Source organism: Somniosus microcephalus, chromosome 17, assembly GCF_052327205.1.
Source record: "Somniosus microcephalus isolate GS21.2 chromosome 17, FLI_Smic_1.0, whole genome shotgun sequence".
In the NCBI taxonomy this organism is placed as follows: domain Eukaryota; kingdom Metazoa; phylum Chordata; class Chondrichthyes; order Squaliformes; family Somniosidae; genus Somniosus; species Somniosus microcephalus.
In genome coordinates this window covers 57,134,947-57,151,211 of record NC_141003.1, presented here as the reverse complement: position 1 = coordinate 57,151,211, position 16,265 = coordinate 57,134,947, and the positions used below count along the sequence as shown (strand labels likewise).

The 16,265-nt window shown below is 41.8% G+C and overlaps 1 protein-coding gene across 4 annotated transcripts in view; it reads left to right on the top strand.

Moving 5' to 3' along the window:
* Positions 1 to 7,435, top strand: part of LOC147105734 (protein PHTF2-like) — a 159,190-nt gene extending 151,755 nt beyond the window's left edge. For all 4 annotated transcript variants that reach the window (XM_086010406.1, XM_086010407.1, XM_086010405.1 and 1 more), the window contains 2 exons: positions 3,643 to 3,768; positions 6,584 to 7,435. In XM_086010406.1, the coding sequence (XP_085866532.1) occupies positions 3,643 to 3,768; positions 6,584 to 6,604 (147 nt within the window). In that variant the 3' untranslated portion in view covers positions 6,605 to 7,435. The remainder of the gene's footprint in view (positions 1 to 3,642; positions 3,769 to 6,583) is intronic.
* Positions 7,436 to 16,265: the final 8,830 nt, after the last annotated feature.

Below are 16,265 nucleotides of genomic sequence, written 5' to 3'. Positions count from 1 at the left end.
GATTGTGGATAATTTACATCATGAAATATAGTATAGATTTGATATATCCTGGAACTCCCTACCTACCAACATTGTGGGAGTACCTTCACCACACAAACTGCAGTGGTTCAGGTAGATGGCTCATCATCACTGTCTCGAGGCAATTAGGGATAAGCAATAAAGCCTGGCCTTGCCAGTGTTGCCCACATCCCAAGAATGAATTTTTTTTAAATGGAGAAAACACTGAAACTCCATTAAACTTGACCTTTAGTGTATATTTGTTACGACCAAACTGTATTACTGATGTTTATTTTCACCTCGCCTATTAGGAATGTACTCTGAACCATATTTAAAGTGCAAATCAAATTGAGCTGGACCAATTCAGATTTGTTTTCAGATGCTTTGATACCGTATTTGATCTTGATCCGGCCTCCATGAGTTTTGCTGCAGGTGGCAGTGCTAAGGGTCTGCCTTCAGACCTCCAATCTGGAAGGCTCCAGAACCTGATGGCATCCTGCCACATTTTACCAGACCTGCTTCCCGCGATCTCTTCCTCATGTTGAAACTCCTACTATGTACTGGAGACAAACGCTTTCCCAGAAATCCTCAAGGCAGCCAAAATTATACTAATACACAAAAAAAGGTGAAGACCCCACCAATGCATTGCCATAGAGACCCGTATCCCCAGACCGTGGGCTTCATATGTCACCACCTCTCGAGGGATAATACCAGGTGGTTATTTAGTGTGGGTTCACCATTGCAGTAGCACTAGCACTGCTGTCGCTATTCCCCTTAAATGCTAAAAATGGTTAAGACCAGTGGAGCGGAAAATTCCTCCTCATGATACTGCGAGCATGGTCTGTGGCTTAGCAAAAGGCATGCCTAAGAAGGGAGACCATGGCCTCCTTAGTGACCACCCTACACAGCAGAAAAGACAGGCAGCAGCTCAGAAGCACCCAATTGTGTCTCTGACCTTTTCAACTTGGAGAGATTTGCACCTACCTGAAGATCCCTTCTGGCATATTAGCTCCCTTCCCCCAATCTGGGGCAATAGTGAACTCCCAGAAGCACTTGCCTCTAGTGAACTCACAGTCTTGCATGAAAAAAGGATCACTAGGCAAGGCCAATTGTTTCAAGGGTCAGATTATACACTTTGACCAACTAATCGACAAATTCCACCTCATGCAGCAGAACTAATACCCCCAACTCTAGATTCAATACTTCAAGTGCTGAGTAATGATCGTGCATGAGCTGACTCCCTGGATCTCTTGCTCTACTCCCCAGCAGTTGGCGCACTACATGCTTTTGACCAAATGGTACCAAACCTCAACGTTTTTAGGCACACAATTAAGGTAACAGAGCATTCGCCTTGCAATACAGAATTTAGTTTCTGACACTTTAGCAGTTAACTTACTATCATTTACAAATGGTCCATCTTTAGTTTTCTAGGCATTGACATTTATCATAGCTTTAGTTTGATCATATAGATATGTGTAATTAACATTATAATGAAAATTGCCCCATAGACTTTTACAACATCTAAAGATTTTTCATATAAAAATGAAAGGAGTTGCTATTCAGTAATTAATGAGTGTTGTTGCATAGCAAAACCTATACCCTGTTTATACAGAGACTAGAACATTAAGAGGTTCTTGGATGCTGTTTTACATGAAACATAGTCACCTATAGAATGTCTGGCAAAAATGCACAACTTTAAAACTATAATAATGTTGAAAAAACATATGACTATGAACATAGTTAGGAATACTTGGTTTGAAAGGTTAAAGTTAATTTCTGCACTGGATGAATGAAAAATAATTTAATCCCTGGTGTTTGAGATTTGCTTTTGGTTTATTAATTTTATATATACTAATCAATCTCCTGTGACGTTGCACATGGGAGTTTAGACCAATAATGTCAGCCGTGGCTTAGTGGGTAGCACCCTCGCCTCTGAGTCAGAAGGTTGTGGGTTCCAAGTCCCACTCCAGAGACTTGAGCACAGAAATCTAGGCTGACACTCGAGTGTAGTGCTGAGAGAGTGCTGCACTATTGGAGGTGCCACCTTTCGGATGAGACGTTAAACCGAGGCCCTGTCTGCTCTCTCAGGTGGATGTAAAAGATCCCATGACATTATTTTGAAGAAGAGCAGGGGAGTTATCCTAGGTGTCCTGGCCAATATTTATCCCTCAGTCAACATAACATAAAAATGATCAGGTCATTATCACATTGCTGTTTGTGGGAGCTTGTTGTGCGTAAATTGGCTGCCGCATTTCCTACATTACAACAGTGACTACACTTTAAAAAGTACTTCATTGGCTGTAAAGCGCTTTGGGACGTCCGGTGGTCATGAAAGGCACTATATAAGTGCAAGTCTTATAAGTGTAGTCTTCAAGTGAAAGTGGGGTTAGAGGATAGGCATGCAGATGTAATTCTCACCCTATTTTAAAGTCACACTTTCTGTTTTTAATTTTATATAATGAGCCGGATTTTCCGATTGGAGGCTTCCTGCGTGCGGATGCGTCCGATCGGGAAAAATCTATGCACTTACCTGCTGGCTCCGTAAGTCCCAAGACTTGCGATCCTGGGCGTCTCCTGGTCCACGCGCGCAGAGGCCCAGGTATCCCAGGCAGTTCGCAAGTGTCCCTGGGATCACATGGGCCATGGGGAACCAATCAAAGAAGGGAATCCCCCTGCACACTTTTGACAGGTGTCTACGCACAGATCTGTCAAAAGTATGAATGGGGATCACTTAAACAGTTAAACATTAAATAATTTTTTTAAAATCACGTATTTAAAATTACATTAAATTAAACATTTTAAACAACTTTAATTTTTTGAAGAAAATAATTAAAGTTTTTTACGGGGCTAAAAAATAAACTTACCTTTTTTAAAAGTATTTTTAAATTATAAATGAGTGGGGGGAATTTTTTTTTTTTAACTCTTATGCTGGTAAAAGCAGGCCTTACGCTGCTTTTACCAGGCGTAAGATTTTTAAAGGTTTTCAGCAGGTGGAGGTTGTGCAGAAAGCGGAACTTTCTGCCCGCGGAGGCCCATCTCCCGGGCAGGCGGATGATCTGTCAAGAGTGGAAGTGCCGGGTTTTAGTGCATGTGCTTCCCATGCCTGAAACCAGCACTTGCGAGGCCCCTATGGGTACGCACCCGTGAGGGTCGGAATATCCGGCCCATTACTTTGATTTTATATTGTTATTCATAGTTAAATAGCTAAACATGAGGTAATTTGGGAAGCAGCGAAGTAGAGTTCATTAGAGCTGAAAAGTTTTTCTCCAGTACAGACTGAAATGCTTGGCAATATAAATCTGAGGTGTTGTAGTGCCACCAACAACGGGATGGTGTAATTACATCATTACAAATTTATATAGGCAGTTTCCATTACAGGAATTTATAATTTAAAAAGTTGGCAGGAAAGTGTGACAAAAACATGACAGCAGGTAGTAAGGTTTGATAGACAAGAAGTGCATATAAAAGTAAGATTTACAATATTTATATATGTGTGGTAGACAGAAAATGCCTAAAATGATACTCTCACTGTCTGGTGAGATTTCTTAATGAACTTCTCTGTCAGTGCTTTAGATATTTTATGGCATTGCTGGTGTCTCTCAAAACCCTTTTTTGTAATGCTACAAAAATGCATTTTATCTTTAGGAGTTGGATACCCCTTTTAGATTATATGGACTGACCATGAATCCGCTGCTGTACAACATCACCCAGGTTGTGATCCTTTCGGCTGTGTCTGGCGTTATTAGTGACCTGCTGGGTTTTAATCTAAAGGTGAGTTTCGTGCATCAGACCAAGACAGAGGAGCAGTGCAACTATCTTAATGTCATAATTTTTAGCGGTGTAATAAATTAGTGAGTATAAGCCCTGGGTTTAATTATGTGGCTTATTACATGACATTTTTCTGAATGTATATATTTTAACAATATCTATTTTGCAATCCATCTATAATTTAAAAATTGATTTGGTATAGTTTGCTGAAATATAATGAGTATAGAGTGTAGAATAATGAGTGCAGAATAATATATGCAGCGCACCGGTGTATTAACATATGGGCCCCGACTTTCTGCTGCTGCACCACTGTTACTTTGTCAGAAGTATGGCGGTTTCCTCTAAAGAAGTTATGGCGGTGCAGCAGCAGAAAGGCTGAGTAAATTCAGGGCCATGGTGTGAAATATATGGCTGATTCTTTGACAGATGCCCAGGGCTGGTTACCTGTCCACCCCTTGGTCAGACAATGGTGCTGAGAAACAAATTAATTAACTGGAAAGCATGTATGTGGTCATAGTGAGACAAAAATTCTATATCTTGCCATTGTTTTTAAAATGTAGATTTTAGATAGTTTATCAAATGAATTTTTGTAATGCCACCAGTCATGTAAAATTTTCCTGTCAAATTAAATTTTAAACTGACAATTTATGTTCTCATTAGGATTCGGTTTATATCCAAGTAATGAAATACATCTTTGCTTCAGGATGAGACAGTTAGCCTGAAATACAACAGTAATAGTCAATGGAATCGTAATCTTACTGGCTGGCGTGGAATAGCCAACAGCGAAACACAATTCATATATAGGCATAATTTTTAATCCTTTCACAGTTGGCATAGTGTTAATTTAAAGATTGTCTATAATTGTAGAGATCATTCTCACACAAGTATTGGGTTGCCTTGAGCTCTAGATAATCTTTCATTTGTGCTAAAGACCACCCCTAGCTCAGTTTTGACTGTCAGCTTCTATTTAAACAGCACATATCTAAGGCAGTCTCTTGGGTTCCGATCCAGTAGATCCTGAGTCATTACAGTAAGTGACATTTACATTTACCTGTAGTCTGAATCAGTTCAATTACTGGACAGTATCTAGTATATTAACAGATGGTGTGAAACATAGGGCCGTTTCCTTTGAGCAGAAGGCAATACTGGAATCCAAGGAGCGTTTTATTCAAAAGTGGCTAATTCAAATGCAAATATATTTCAGCCACTTTTGAATTGGTATCTGATGTTGGTTGTTTTTGCTCTTTACTAGGATTAGAATAAGTTTCTTTCTACTTAAGAATTTTATATGAAACAACCATAAATTGATGAGTATGAATTTACAACTGCATTATAAAATAGCTACGGAGGAAATGAAACTGCATTCACCGTAATCATCTGCAATATGCATCAGTCCATTTTACGGGATTTGCATGTGATGTAAACCTGATGCCACAGTAATATCCCATTGATACCACGAGTGCCTCCAATGTCAAAGCAGGGATCAGTGCTGGGTCCCTTGCTGTTTGTGGTCTACATTAATGATTTGGATGTGAATGTAAAAGGTATGATCAGTAAGTTCGCAAATGACACGAAAATTGGTGGGGTGGTAAATAGCGAGGAGGGTAGCCTCAGTCTGCAGGACGATATAGATGGGTTGGTCAGATGGGCGGAACAGTGGCAAATGGAATTTAACCCTGAAAAGTGTGAGGTGATGCATTTTGGAGAGACTAACAAGGCAAGGGAATACACAATGAATGGTAAGACCCTAGGAAAGACAGAGGATCAGAGGGACCTTGATGTGCATGTACATAGATCCCTGAAGGCAGCAGAACAGGTGGATAAGGTGGTTAAAAAGGCATATGGGATACTTGCCTTCATTAGCCGAGACATAGAATATAAGAGCAGGGAGGTTATGATTGAGCTGTACAAAACGCTGGTTAGGCCACAGCTGGAATACTGTGTGCAGTTCTGGTCGCCACACTACAGGAAGGATGTGATTGCTTTGGAGAGGGTGCAGAGGAAATTCACCAGGATGTTACCTGGGCTGGAGTGCTTCAGCTATGAAGAAAGACTGGACAGGCTGGGGTTGTTTTCCTCGGAGCAGAGAAGGCTGAGGGGGGACCTGATTGAGGTGTACAAAATTATGAGGGGCATAGATAGGGTAGATAGAAAGGAACTTTTTCCCTTAGTAGAGGGGTCAATAACAAGGGGGCATAGATTCAAGGTAAGGGGCAGGAGGTTTAGAGGGGATTTGAGGAAGAACTTTTTCACCCAGAGGGTGGTTGGAATCTGGAACTCACTGCCTGAAAGGGTGGTAGAGGCAGGAACCCTCAACATTCAAGAAGCATTTGGATGAGCACTTGAAATGCCATAGCATACAAGGCTACGGACCAAATGCTGGAAAATGGGATTAGATTAGACAGGGCCTGATGGCCGGTGCGGACGCAATGGGTCGAAGGGCCTCTTTCTGTGCTGTATAACTCTATGACTCTAATAGATGAATTTCCATAGTATAAATTCAATGAAATATATGAATGTGGGGGTACAGAATATCACCTTGAGGTGGTTTTATTCACTGCTTTGAATTCCACCCCACAATGCAAAATAACCCAAACTCTAAGAACTACACAGAAGTAGAAGAGGTTAAATATTCTAAATAGGCTACAAGATACTGCAGAAAAATTGGAACTTTGAGGCATTGTTACCCCTGTACAAATTTAACAAAATAACACACCAGGGAGGAACTATTATCTCCAAGAGAAGCTGGGCCACGTAAGAAGACAGTTATGGTGCAAAGTAAATTTAAAAACACATTTATTCTTCTTTTAAATTATAGCTCTGGAAGATAAAGTCCTGATCATCTCTAAATGCGACTGAAATAGATCCGCTTGGATTGGGTATCGCCTCCACCCAGGACAATCTCTTAATGCAGGCATCTGACTCCACAGCTGATTATTCCACTTCTGACATATTGAAGTGCTTACATCTGCATCATTTGTGCAATTTATATTTTATTTTATCTGTTACGTGTTTCACTTTTTTGCACTTGTTTTAGTTATCAAACTATTTTGATTTACAAGTATTACTCTGTGGTCAGTTTTTATTAAGGAAATGTATGTAGCAGGTCAAAGAAAAAAAGAACAAAGCCTTTTGATATATTCTATTTACAGCAATAAAGCTTTATGCCTGCCATTGTGGAAGGTGTTTTGATAGAAGCAAGTTTAAAACTAGCAAGTAATGTATTTATTCAAACAATGGGCTGTATTCACAGCTCCTGACTCTGCATCTGCACTTTCTAATGTAACTTTTTTTTTAGTATGGAAGTGAAACCTAGCTATGAGATCACTAGTAATCGTTTGGTTTTTTTAAATTTAGATCGAGTTGTATGTTTATTAATGATTGAAGTGCATTTTGATGGAAGGACATATTTGATCTGTGGTACTTCTTTCATTGTATGCCTTTGGATACATTAAAACCTTATATTTTCAGTGCAGTAAAGAAATGGATAGATTATACAGGTAGATAAAGTAATTGCAGCAATTTCAAAGTGAACATTTTGTCTGGTAAACAATTCCACACTGATTATGGTTGGTACTTACAATTGACATCAGGGTTTCTTACCAACAGGAGGTATAACTGGCATTTGCTTTTGAAGGAATAAACATACTATGACTGAAGAATGTGCAAAGTTCTCCTGAATCGTTTCTGAAATTTAGCATTTTCCATTTCTTTTATGCTGCTACTTTTACGGCAGGAAGTTTAAATAGGAACTGGTTAATGACTCAAGTTGAGTGTAATCAATATTTTATATTTGATGCAAGTCAATGCATGTATTGGAACCGAACACCGAAGCACCCAAATATCTTTTCATTCAAAACTGACTTGTCTTTATAAGTATAAGAATCATTTTTACAAAGAAAAATTGAGATGTACTGAACCAAAGAACATTTCTACATTTTTGCTAATTATGGAATAAACACAAATTCCAGAGCACGGTTCACCCCCCCCCCCCCCCCACTTCCGCTGGTCTATTGTGTGGAGGACAGGTATCTTTGGGGACTTGCACACCACCTAGTGCAAGTATCTTACAGCAGGTTGCCTGTCCATCATCTCCTTTGGAGTTGGGTATGTGTAGTGCTGAGACTACAAAGAGGGGAAGATCAGAAAATTTGCCCTCACAATTACTGTACTTTAAATAATGTAAGTCAGATTTCTACATCCATTTTGTTTTTTTATAGACAGTAGCAGAAGTGTTCATAGGCAAAATTCACACACTTCGAGAGCAAAGAATGATTCACACCCATCACTTCTCCCTTGCATTAAACGTGCAGTTATCATCCTTTCTCACTGGAATCCTACCATTTTGAAATACTTCTAGAATAGTCACATTAAAAAAAAGATTATTTTCCCCAATTACAGTAAACCTTAAAATGCAGTGCTTAAATTACATTCACTGCTTGTCACTTTTTTAAACTTAAATTATATTAATTGCAACCTTTTAAACTGGAGGCATAACATAACTGCGGTTGGATGGGGTCATGGTGTATGTTCACATTGCTGGGCAGGAGGATAAGAACTTGTATTTATATACTGTTTTTAATGTAGAAAAATGTTCCAAGCAGCTTCCCAGAAGTGTAATTAAAATAGCAGACACCAAGTCAAAGGAGGAGGGTGACCAACAGCTTGGTTAAAGGGATGATTTTGAAGGAGCAGCGGAGTTTAGGGAGGGAATTCCAGAGCAGGGGTCAAGGCAGCTGAAGGCAATGGCTGCCATTGATGGGGTGAAAGGAGTAGGGAAATCCCAGGAGGCTAGAGGCATGTAGAGTACTTGGCAGCAGGGTGGCAGGAATGGAGAGAATTATAGGGCTGAAGGAAGTTAGAGATAGGGAACAGCAAAACCACAAAGAGATTTAAACGTTTGGATAACATTTTAAAATTTGAGATATTGGGGGACCGGGAGCTGATATAGGGCAGCAACAACACAAGTGATGGGTGAGTGGGACTTGATGTGGGGCAGGATAGGAACAGCAGAATTTTGGATGAGTTGAAGTTAATGAAGCGTGGAGAATGGGAGGCTAGCCAGGAGAGCATTGGAATATTTGAGTCTGGAGGTGACTAAGGCATGGCTATGAGGCGGAGGTAGGTGTTCTTTACAAAAGAGCGGATATGGAGTCTGAAGCTTAGCTTGCAGTTGAATAGAATGCTGATGTTGTGAACAGCTGAGACAGTGGCTGGGGATAGAATCAATGGTAAGAGTATGGAGTTTGTAGCAGGGACCAAGGGACATTGACTTAAGTCTTCCCAATGTTTACCTGGAGGAAATTGTGGCTCATCCAAAACTGGAGGTCAGACGAACAGAGGTGATGGAAAGGTACAGCTGCGTCTCATCAGCAAACATGTGGAAGGTGACCTCATGGGAGGAATTTTAACAGGCAGGAACATGTGGGTTGGGATTTGGGACATGAGTTAAATTTAATCAAAATGGAAGTGCAACCAGAAGATGGCTCCAACTAGGCGAGAGGCTAATTTGTCCAATTTGAAGATGTTGAGACTGAGAACATCAGGATGGGCAGCACTATGGCTGCCTTCAATTGGACTTCAGATAAGGAAGAAAATGACCATCAGCAATAGCCTGCTGTGGATTGACCTGCAGGTGGTTGTCAGAGAGGGGAGCAACAGAGGGGTCAAGGTCACAGAAGGCATAACCCACGCAACGGTGTACAGACAGGCTCAGCATGGGTTTTCATCTCTGGCTAGCTTCCCACAAGTAGAGGGCGCCATCGATTGCACACGTGGCAATCAGAGCACTTCCAGATCAACGAGTATTCATCAACCACAAGAGATTCCATTTGTTCAATGTAAAGCTGGTGTGCAACCACAAGAAAATGTTCATGCAGGTATGTGCCAGATTCCCTGGAAGCAATCGCAATGCTTTCATTCTGTGGCAGTCCAAGCTTCCCGACCTCTTTGGACCCCCAATTCTCTGGCCTCTTGCGCATCCCCAATTTTAATCACTTCAACATTGGTGGCTGTGCATTCAGCTGCCTGGGCCCCAAGCTCTGGAATTCCCTCCATAAACCTCTCCGCCTTCTTTAAGACACTCCTTAACACCTACTTCTTTGACCAAGCTTTTGTTCATCGACGTGTACCTGAAATGGTGAGTTGCCAATCAACCAAGAATGGGCAACATAGGAAAGTGGTGTAAAGTAATACATTTTATGTGATACTAGTAAACAACGGAAACTTAATAACCTAACATTTGCAGTAGCACAAGGCAGAGCGGGGGAGGGTGGTCAGAAACCTGATTGGAAAGATTCAAACATGTAGTTGTGGGAAAGCAAGTTGTGAAGAGGACACAAAGAATCTGCAAAGGGATATAGTGAGTGGGCAAAAATTTGGCAGATGGAGTATAATGTGGGAAAATGTGAGGTTATCCACTTTGGTAGGAAAAATAAAAAAACATCATTATTTAAATGGAGACTACAAAATGCTGCGGTATAGAGGGATCCGGAGGTCTTTGTACGCGAATCATAAAAAGTTAGCTTGCAGTTACGGCAAGTAATTAAGATGACAAATGGAATGTTGGCCTTTATTGCAAGGGGGATGGAGTGTAAAAGTAGGGAAGTCTTGCTACAACTGTACAGGGCGTTGGTAAGACCACACCTGGAGTACTGCATACAGTTTTGGTCTCTGTATTTAAGGAAGGATATACTTGTATTGGAGGCAGTTCAGACTTGACTGGGTAGATGCAGAGGATGTTTCCCCTCGTGGGGGAATCTAGAACTAGGGGACATAATTTCAGAATAAAGGGGTCGCCCATTTAAAACGGAGATGAGGAATTTCTTCTCAGAGGGTGTGAATCTTTGGAATTCTCTACCCCAGAGAGCTGTGGAGGCTGAGTCATTGAATATATTTAAGGTGGAGAGAGACAGATTTTTGAACAATAAGGGAGTTGAGGATTATGGGGAGCAGGCAGGAAAGTGGAGTTGAGGCCAAGACTAGATCAGCCATGATCTTATTGAATGGCGGAGCAGGCTTGAGGAGCAAAATGGCCTACTCCTGCTCCTATTTCTTACGTTCTTATGAGTATGTATTTGGGAGGTGACAACATGTTCAAGGGAGGTTAGCGATGGGGAGGTAGTTTACAAGGGACAGTGGTGTCAAGGGTAGGTTTTTTGAGGGTGGCATGGTGGTTTTGAAAGGGAGGGAAACAGTACCCGAGGAGAGGGAACCACTGACAATGTCAGCTAGCATGAGGCCAGGAATTGAAGTTGGATGGTCAATAATTTAGTGTGAATGGGGGTCAAGGGAGCAAGAAGTGAGTCTCATTGACAAGAGGATCTCCGGGCATGTGGGGAGACGGGAGAGAAACTGGATAGAGATGGGGTCAGGGCTAGGGAAGGGGGAGCCTAGGGGAAGGTTTGTTTTAGTGCGCAAGATGAAGGTGGGGTGGGGGGTGGAAGAGAAGCTGCTTAGGGAAGGAAAGTTGTCGTCCTTCTTTAACCTGGCCTAAATGTGACTGTCCCACACTGATGTAGTTAACTCTTAACTGGCCAATGAAGTGCCCTAGCAAACCACTCGGTTGTATCAAACCTTAGAAGGCGGCCCATCAGCACCTTCTCAGCAACTGAGGATGGGCAACAAATGCCATCCTTGCCAGTGAAACCCATCAATCTCTGGAGGTGATGGTGGAGGAGTTTGAGGATATGGTTGGTAGTGGAGAAAAGAACTTGCTTATCTTTGCTCTCCAGGATCATCCCAGAGTAGTGGGAGTTTGATGCGGTCCAGGAAGATATGGTAAACCAGTTGTACACCAGATAAGTTCAAGGATTTCCTCCATTGCAGTCGGTCATTGTTAGAGAGGAAGGTGGCAATGCATTGACACATTTTGTGGTGAAAGCTGTTTACCGTGCCACTTGGGAAGAGTTCATGCTACCTGTAGTTTGCCTATCAAGGACTCAAACTTGCACTTGTCAATCTAATGACAAAACAGTGACTATTATATGGGGTCTCTTGGAGGTTGAATTGGCTTTAATATGACCTACCTAACGATGACAGATTAGACTGTCAATCCTTTACGGCAGTTTCTGTAAGCTGGTAACTAAGCCGAGCAGATCCATAAAACTTATGGGCCCTTTTGCTAATTGACCAGCCAGCCTGGCTCATGATGGATCCTGAAGGAATCGACCAATCAATGGAAGCTGGGATTCTTTCCACATTGCTCCAGATAAAGTTGCATGGTAAAGGTCCAAGGGCCATGGGTGTTCTAGCTGGACAGGCAATGTGAAGCTTACCAGTGTCAGTAAGAGAGAGCATACACTCCATATTAGGTGAACAGAAATGTATGTGAATTTCTCAATAGTTTGTCTTGGGGGTCTCTTACGCATGGAATATGTGTCAGACATCTGGTGTCTCCTGCTGCTTTTAAATGTCTCTTCCAGTTTAAACAAAAATCAATCTCAATAACATTTCCAAATTCCTGCCATAGGTCCTCCACTTTATTAAGCTTACTGTGATTGATGATCCTGTGTTTCTTAATGATTGTCACAGTATTAAATTATTAAAATTTGAATCAGTGCCAAATAAATTCCAGCTCTGTCTACATATTCTGAACATGATGCGGTGCGCAGTCTGGTCACTCAGTGCTGCTTCTCTGGATAATAACTCCCAGTTGCCAATGTGGTGACTTGCCAAATTCAGCTTACAAACATGGACAGTTTAAAATTAGAGGAATATGTTTGGTTTCATATTGTTTTCTTTAAAAAAAATCATAAAAATAAGTTTTGAAAAATCTCAATTCCACTTTTTGCTCAGTAATACACTGGAACAATGCCAAAATCTTAAGCTACAACATGTGTGATTGCATCCCCAGTTGGAAGGGTTCTGATTTCAATTCAAGCAGTAAGGAAAGCCAACAATGAACATAAGGAGCAGGAGTAGGCCAATCGGCCCCTCGAGCCTGCTCCACCATTCAATAAGATCATGGCTGAGCTGACCCTAACCTCAAATCTTCTATCACTCTCCATCCACCCGAACCCATGTGATCTCCCGGGAGAAGCAAAAAACCAGATAAAAAACCCAATTGCCAATTTGGGAGAAAAAATCTGGGAAATTCCTCTCCGACCCATCTAGGCGATTGAAACTCGTCCAGGAGATCACTCTGTCCCTATATTTTCTACAGTACTTACCTTCTGTAAAGACGATCTCCACCCCAGCCAGGAACAGGAATAAAACCATCTCCTGAAATCTAACACAGAATTAGAACACAAGAAGTAGGAGCAGAACCAGGCTACACGGCCCCTGGGCCCACTCCACTACCCACAGGGCCATGACCATTCCGAACCTAGACTCATGTCCAATTTCCTGCCCGCTCCCCTTCTAGGAAACTCTATTTCTGTTTTAAATGTATTTAATGATGTAGCTTCCACAGCTTTCTGGGGCAGCAAATTCCACAAACCTACCACCCTCTGAGTGAAGAAGTTTCTCATCTCAGTTTTGAAAGAGCAGCCCCTTATTCTAAGATTATGCCCCCTAGTTCTAGTTTCACCCATCATTGGGAACATCCTCACCGCATCCGCCCGATCAAGCCCCTTCACAATGTTATATGTTTCAATAAGATCGCCTCTCATTCTTCTGAACTCCAATGAGTAGAGTCCCAATCTACTCAACCTCTCCTCATATGACCACCCCCTCATCCCCGGGATTAACCGAGTGAACCTTCTTTGTACTGACTCGAGAGCAAGTATGTCTTTTCTTAAGTATGGACACCAAAACTGTATGCAGTATTCCAGATGCGGTCTCACCAATACCTTGTACAACTGCAGCAATACCTCCCTGTTTTTATATTCTATCCCCCTAGCAATAAAAGCCAACATTCCATTGGCCTTCTTGATCACTTGCTGCACCTGCATACTAACTTTTTCATGCACCAGGACCCCCAGATCCCTTTGTACTACAGTACTTTCCAGTTTCTTGCCATTAAGATAATAACTTGCTCTATGATATTTCCTGCCAAAGTGCATAACCTCACACTTTCCAGTATTGTATTCCATCTGCCAAATCTCTGCCCACTTACTTAGCCTGTCTATGTCCCTTTGCAGGTTTTTTATGTCCTCCTCACTCACTACTTTCCCTCCCATCTTTGTATCATCTGCAAACTTTGATATGTTACACTCGGTCCCCTCCTCCAAATCGTTACTATAGATTGTAAAGAGTTGGGGACCCAGCACTGACCCCTGGGGAACACCACTAGTTACTGATTGCCAGTCTGAGAATGAACCATTTATCCCAACTCTCTGCTTTCTGTTAGAGAGCCAATCCTCCACCCATGCCAGAATATTACCCCCAATCCCGTGATTTTTTATCTTGAGCAATAATCTTTTGTGTGGCACCTTGTCAAATGCCTTTTGGAAGTCTAAATACACTACGTCCACTGGTTCCCCTTTATCCACCCTGTATGTTACTTCCTCAAAGAACTCAAGCAAATTTGTCAAACATGACTTCCCCTTCATGAAACCATGCTGAGTTTGTCCTATTATGTTTATCCAAATGTCCCATTACTGTCTCCTTAATAATGGACTCTAACATTTTACCAACCACAGATGTTAGGCTAACAGGTCTATAGTTTCCAGCCTTCTGCCTACTACCCTTTTTAAATAAGGGTGTTACATTAGCAGTTTTCCAATCTGCCAGGGCCTTTGCTGAGTCCAGGGAGTTTTGGAAAATGATTACCAATGCATCCACAATCCCCAACGCCACTTCCCTCAAGACCCTAGGATGTAAGCCATCAGGTCCAGGGGATTTATCCGCTTTGAGTCCCATTATTTTACCAAGTACCACTTCCTTAGTGATTTTAATCGTATTTAGCTCCTCCCCCCGAGCCCCCTGTTTGTCCAGTGTTGGGATATTCTTAGTGTCCTCTACCGTAAAGACTGATACAAAATATTTGTTCAACGTTTTTGCCATCTCCATGTTTCCCACCATTAATTTCCCGGTCTCATCCTCTAAGGGACCAACATTTACTTTAGCCACCCTTTTTATTTTTATATAACTATAGAAACTTTTGCTATCTGTTTTTATATTTTTTGCTAATTTACTTTCATAATCTATCTTCCCTTTCTTAATCAATCTTTTAGTTATTTTTTGCTGTCAATGGGTGGAGGTACTTTCTCAGAAAGGGAGGCAAAAGGCAGAGGACAACTCCTGGCTAAAATTCAAAACCAGGAAGGTGGGGGGGGGGGGGTGGAGGGGGATTTATTACAAAAGTTTCCCTTCTGCAGGGATTAACTGTGGCAGTCAACATGGTTTTGAAAATATTTTTTGGAACAAGCTATTCCTGGCTGTTAGTGTGGCTGTAAGCTTTCCATTGCAACGACAGCATTCTTTATAATGAGCTCTGATCATTGTCTCGAGGCAGTTGGAATACAAAAGTGAGGAAGTTGTACATCAGTGTACAGAGCCTTAGTCATATCCTAACTGGCATATTGCATTCAATTTTGGGGACCGCACCTCAGGAAAGATATATTGGCCTTGGTGGGAGTGCAGTGCAGATTCACCTGAATGAAACCTGCAGAGGGAGACTCCGTAAAACAAAGGACAACTTCTGTTGGATTTATAAGCCTTTATTTGTGGAGTGCTTTAGTGTTTGTTAAGGTTGCTGATCCAGTCAAAAGTTGCACCTGTGGGCTGACAGTTGGTGATAATGGGCAGGATTTTGTGGTAGAAATAATAGTGAGGCTAATAGCGCTCACCATTATTAAAGTGTAAGTTGGACAGCAACTTCCGGTGACCGCACCTGTGCAGTTAAACGCAGAAATCCAGAAGTTGCTGCCAGAGTTACCCTGCTCCTCCAAAAGCCGCGCTATACCATTATCTCGTCGAGAGACTTGGCATTGAAACAGATGGAACGTCATGACGTTGCTGTACTTGCGTGATATATACGCACTAAACGCGCCAGAAAAATTTAGTGCTTGTCCATTTAAGGGTAAGGACCCTTTTAACGGCATGGTAAGTCTTAATTACTGCCAAACAACTTCTCTGGCACTGAAAATTAACTTTAACAAGTGTGGAGTCTCATGCCGTCACATTTTAATTACATTAAAAAAAAAAATCTCCAATAGGAATTATTTAAATTCGTGCTGCCTGCTGCTTTTCATTACTGCTGCATGCAGCCAGCACTACCTGCGCTGTTCATTGGCTGCATGCATCAGCAGGCTGCCCGATATCGCGAGTGGCTAGAGCTACTTATAGGTAGCCTGCACCTCTTAAAGGGGAGGTGCATTGTGGTTGCTGGAAGTGATGTCAGGAAGTGTCAATATGGCTTAACCTGCGTGACAGCATCCATCAAGATTTTCTGATAATTCACTGGAGATCTTGGTGCAAGAGGTGGAGAGAAGGAGAGACATCCTGTATCTGCGGAGCTGCAGGAGGCCCTTGAGACTTAAGTTCAGGAGGCAGTGGGAAGAAGTAGCAGTGGAGGTCAATGCCAGGAGTGTTGTTCCAAGAACATGGATGCAGTG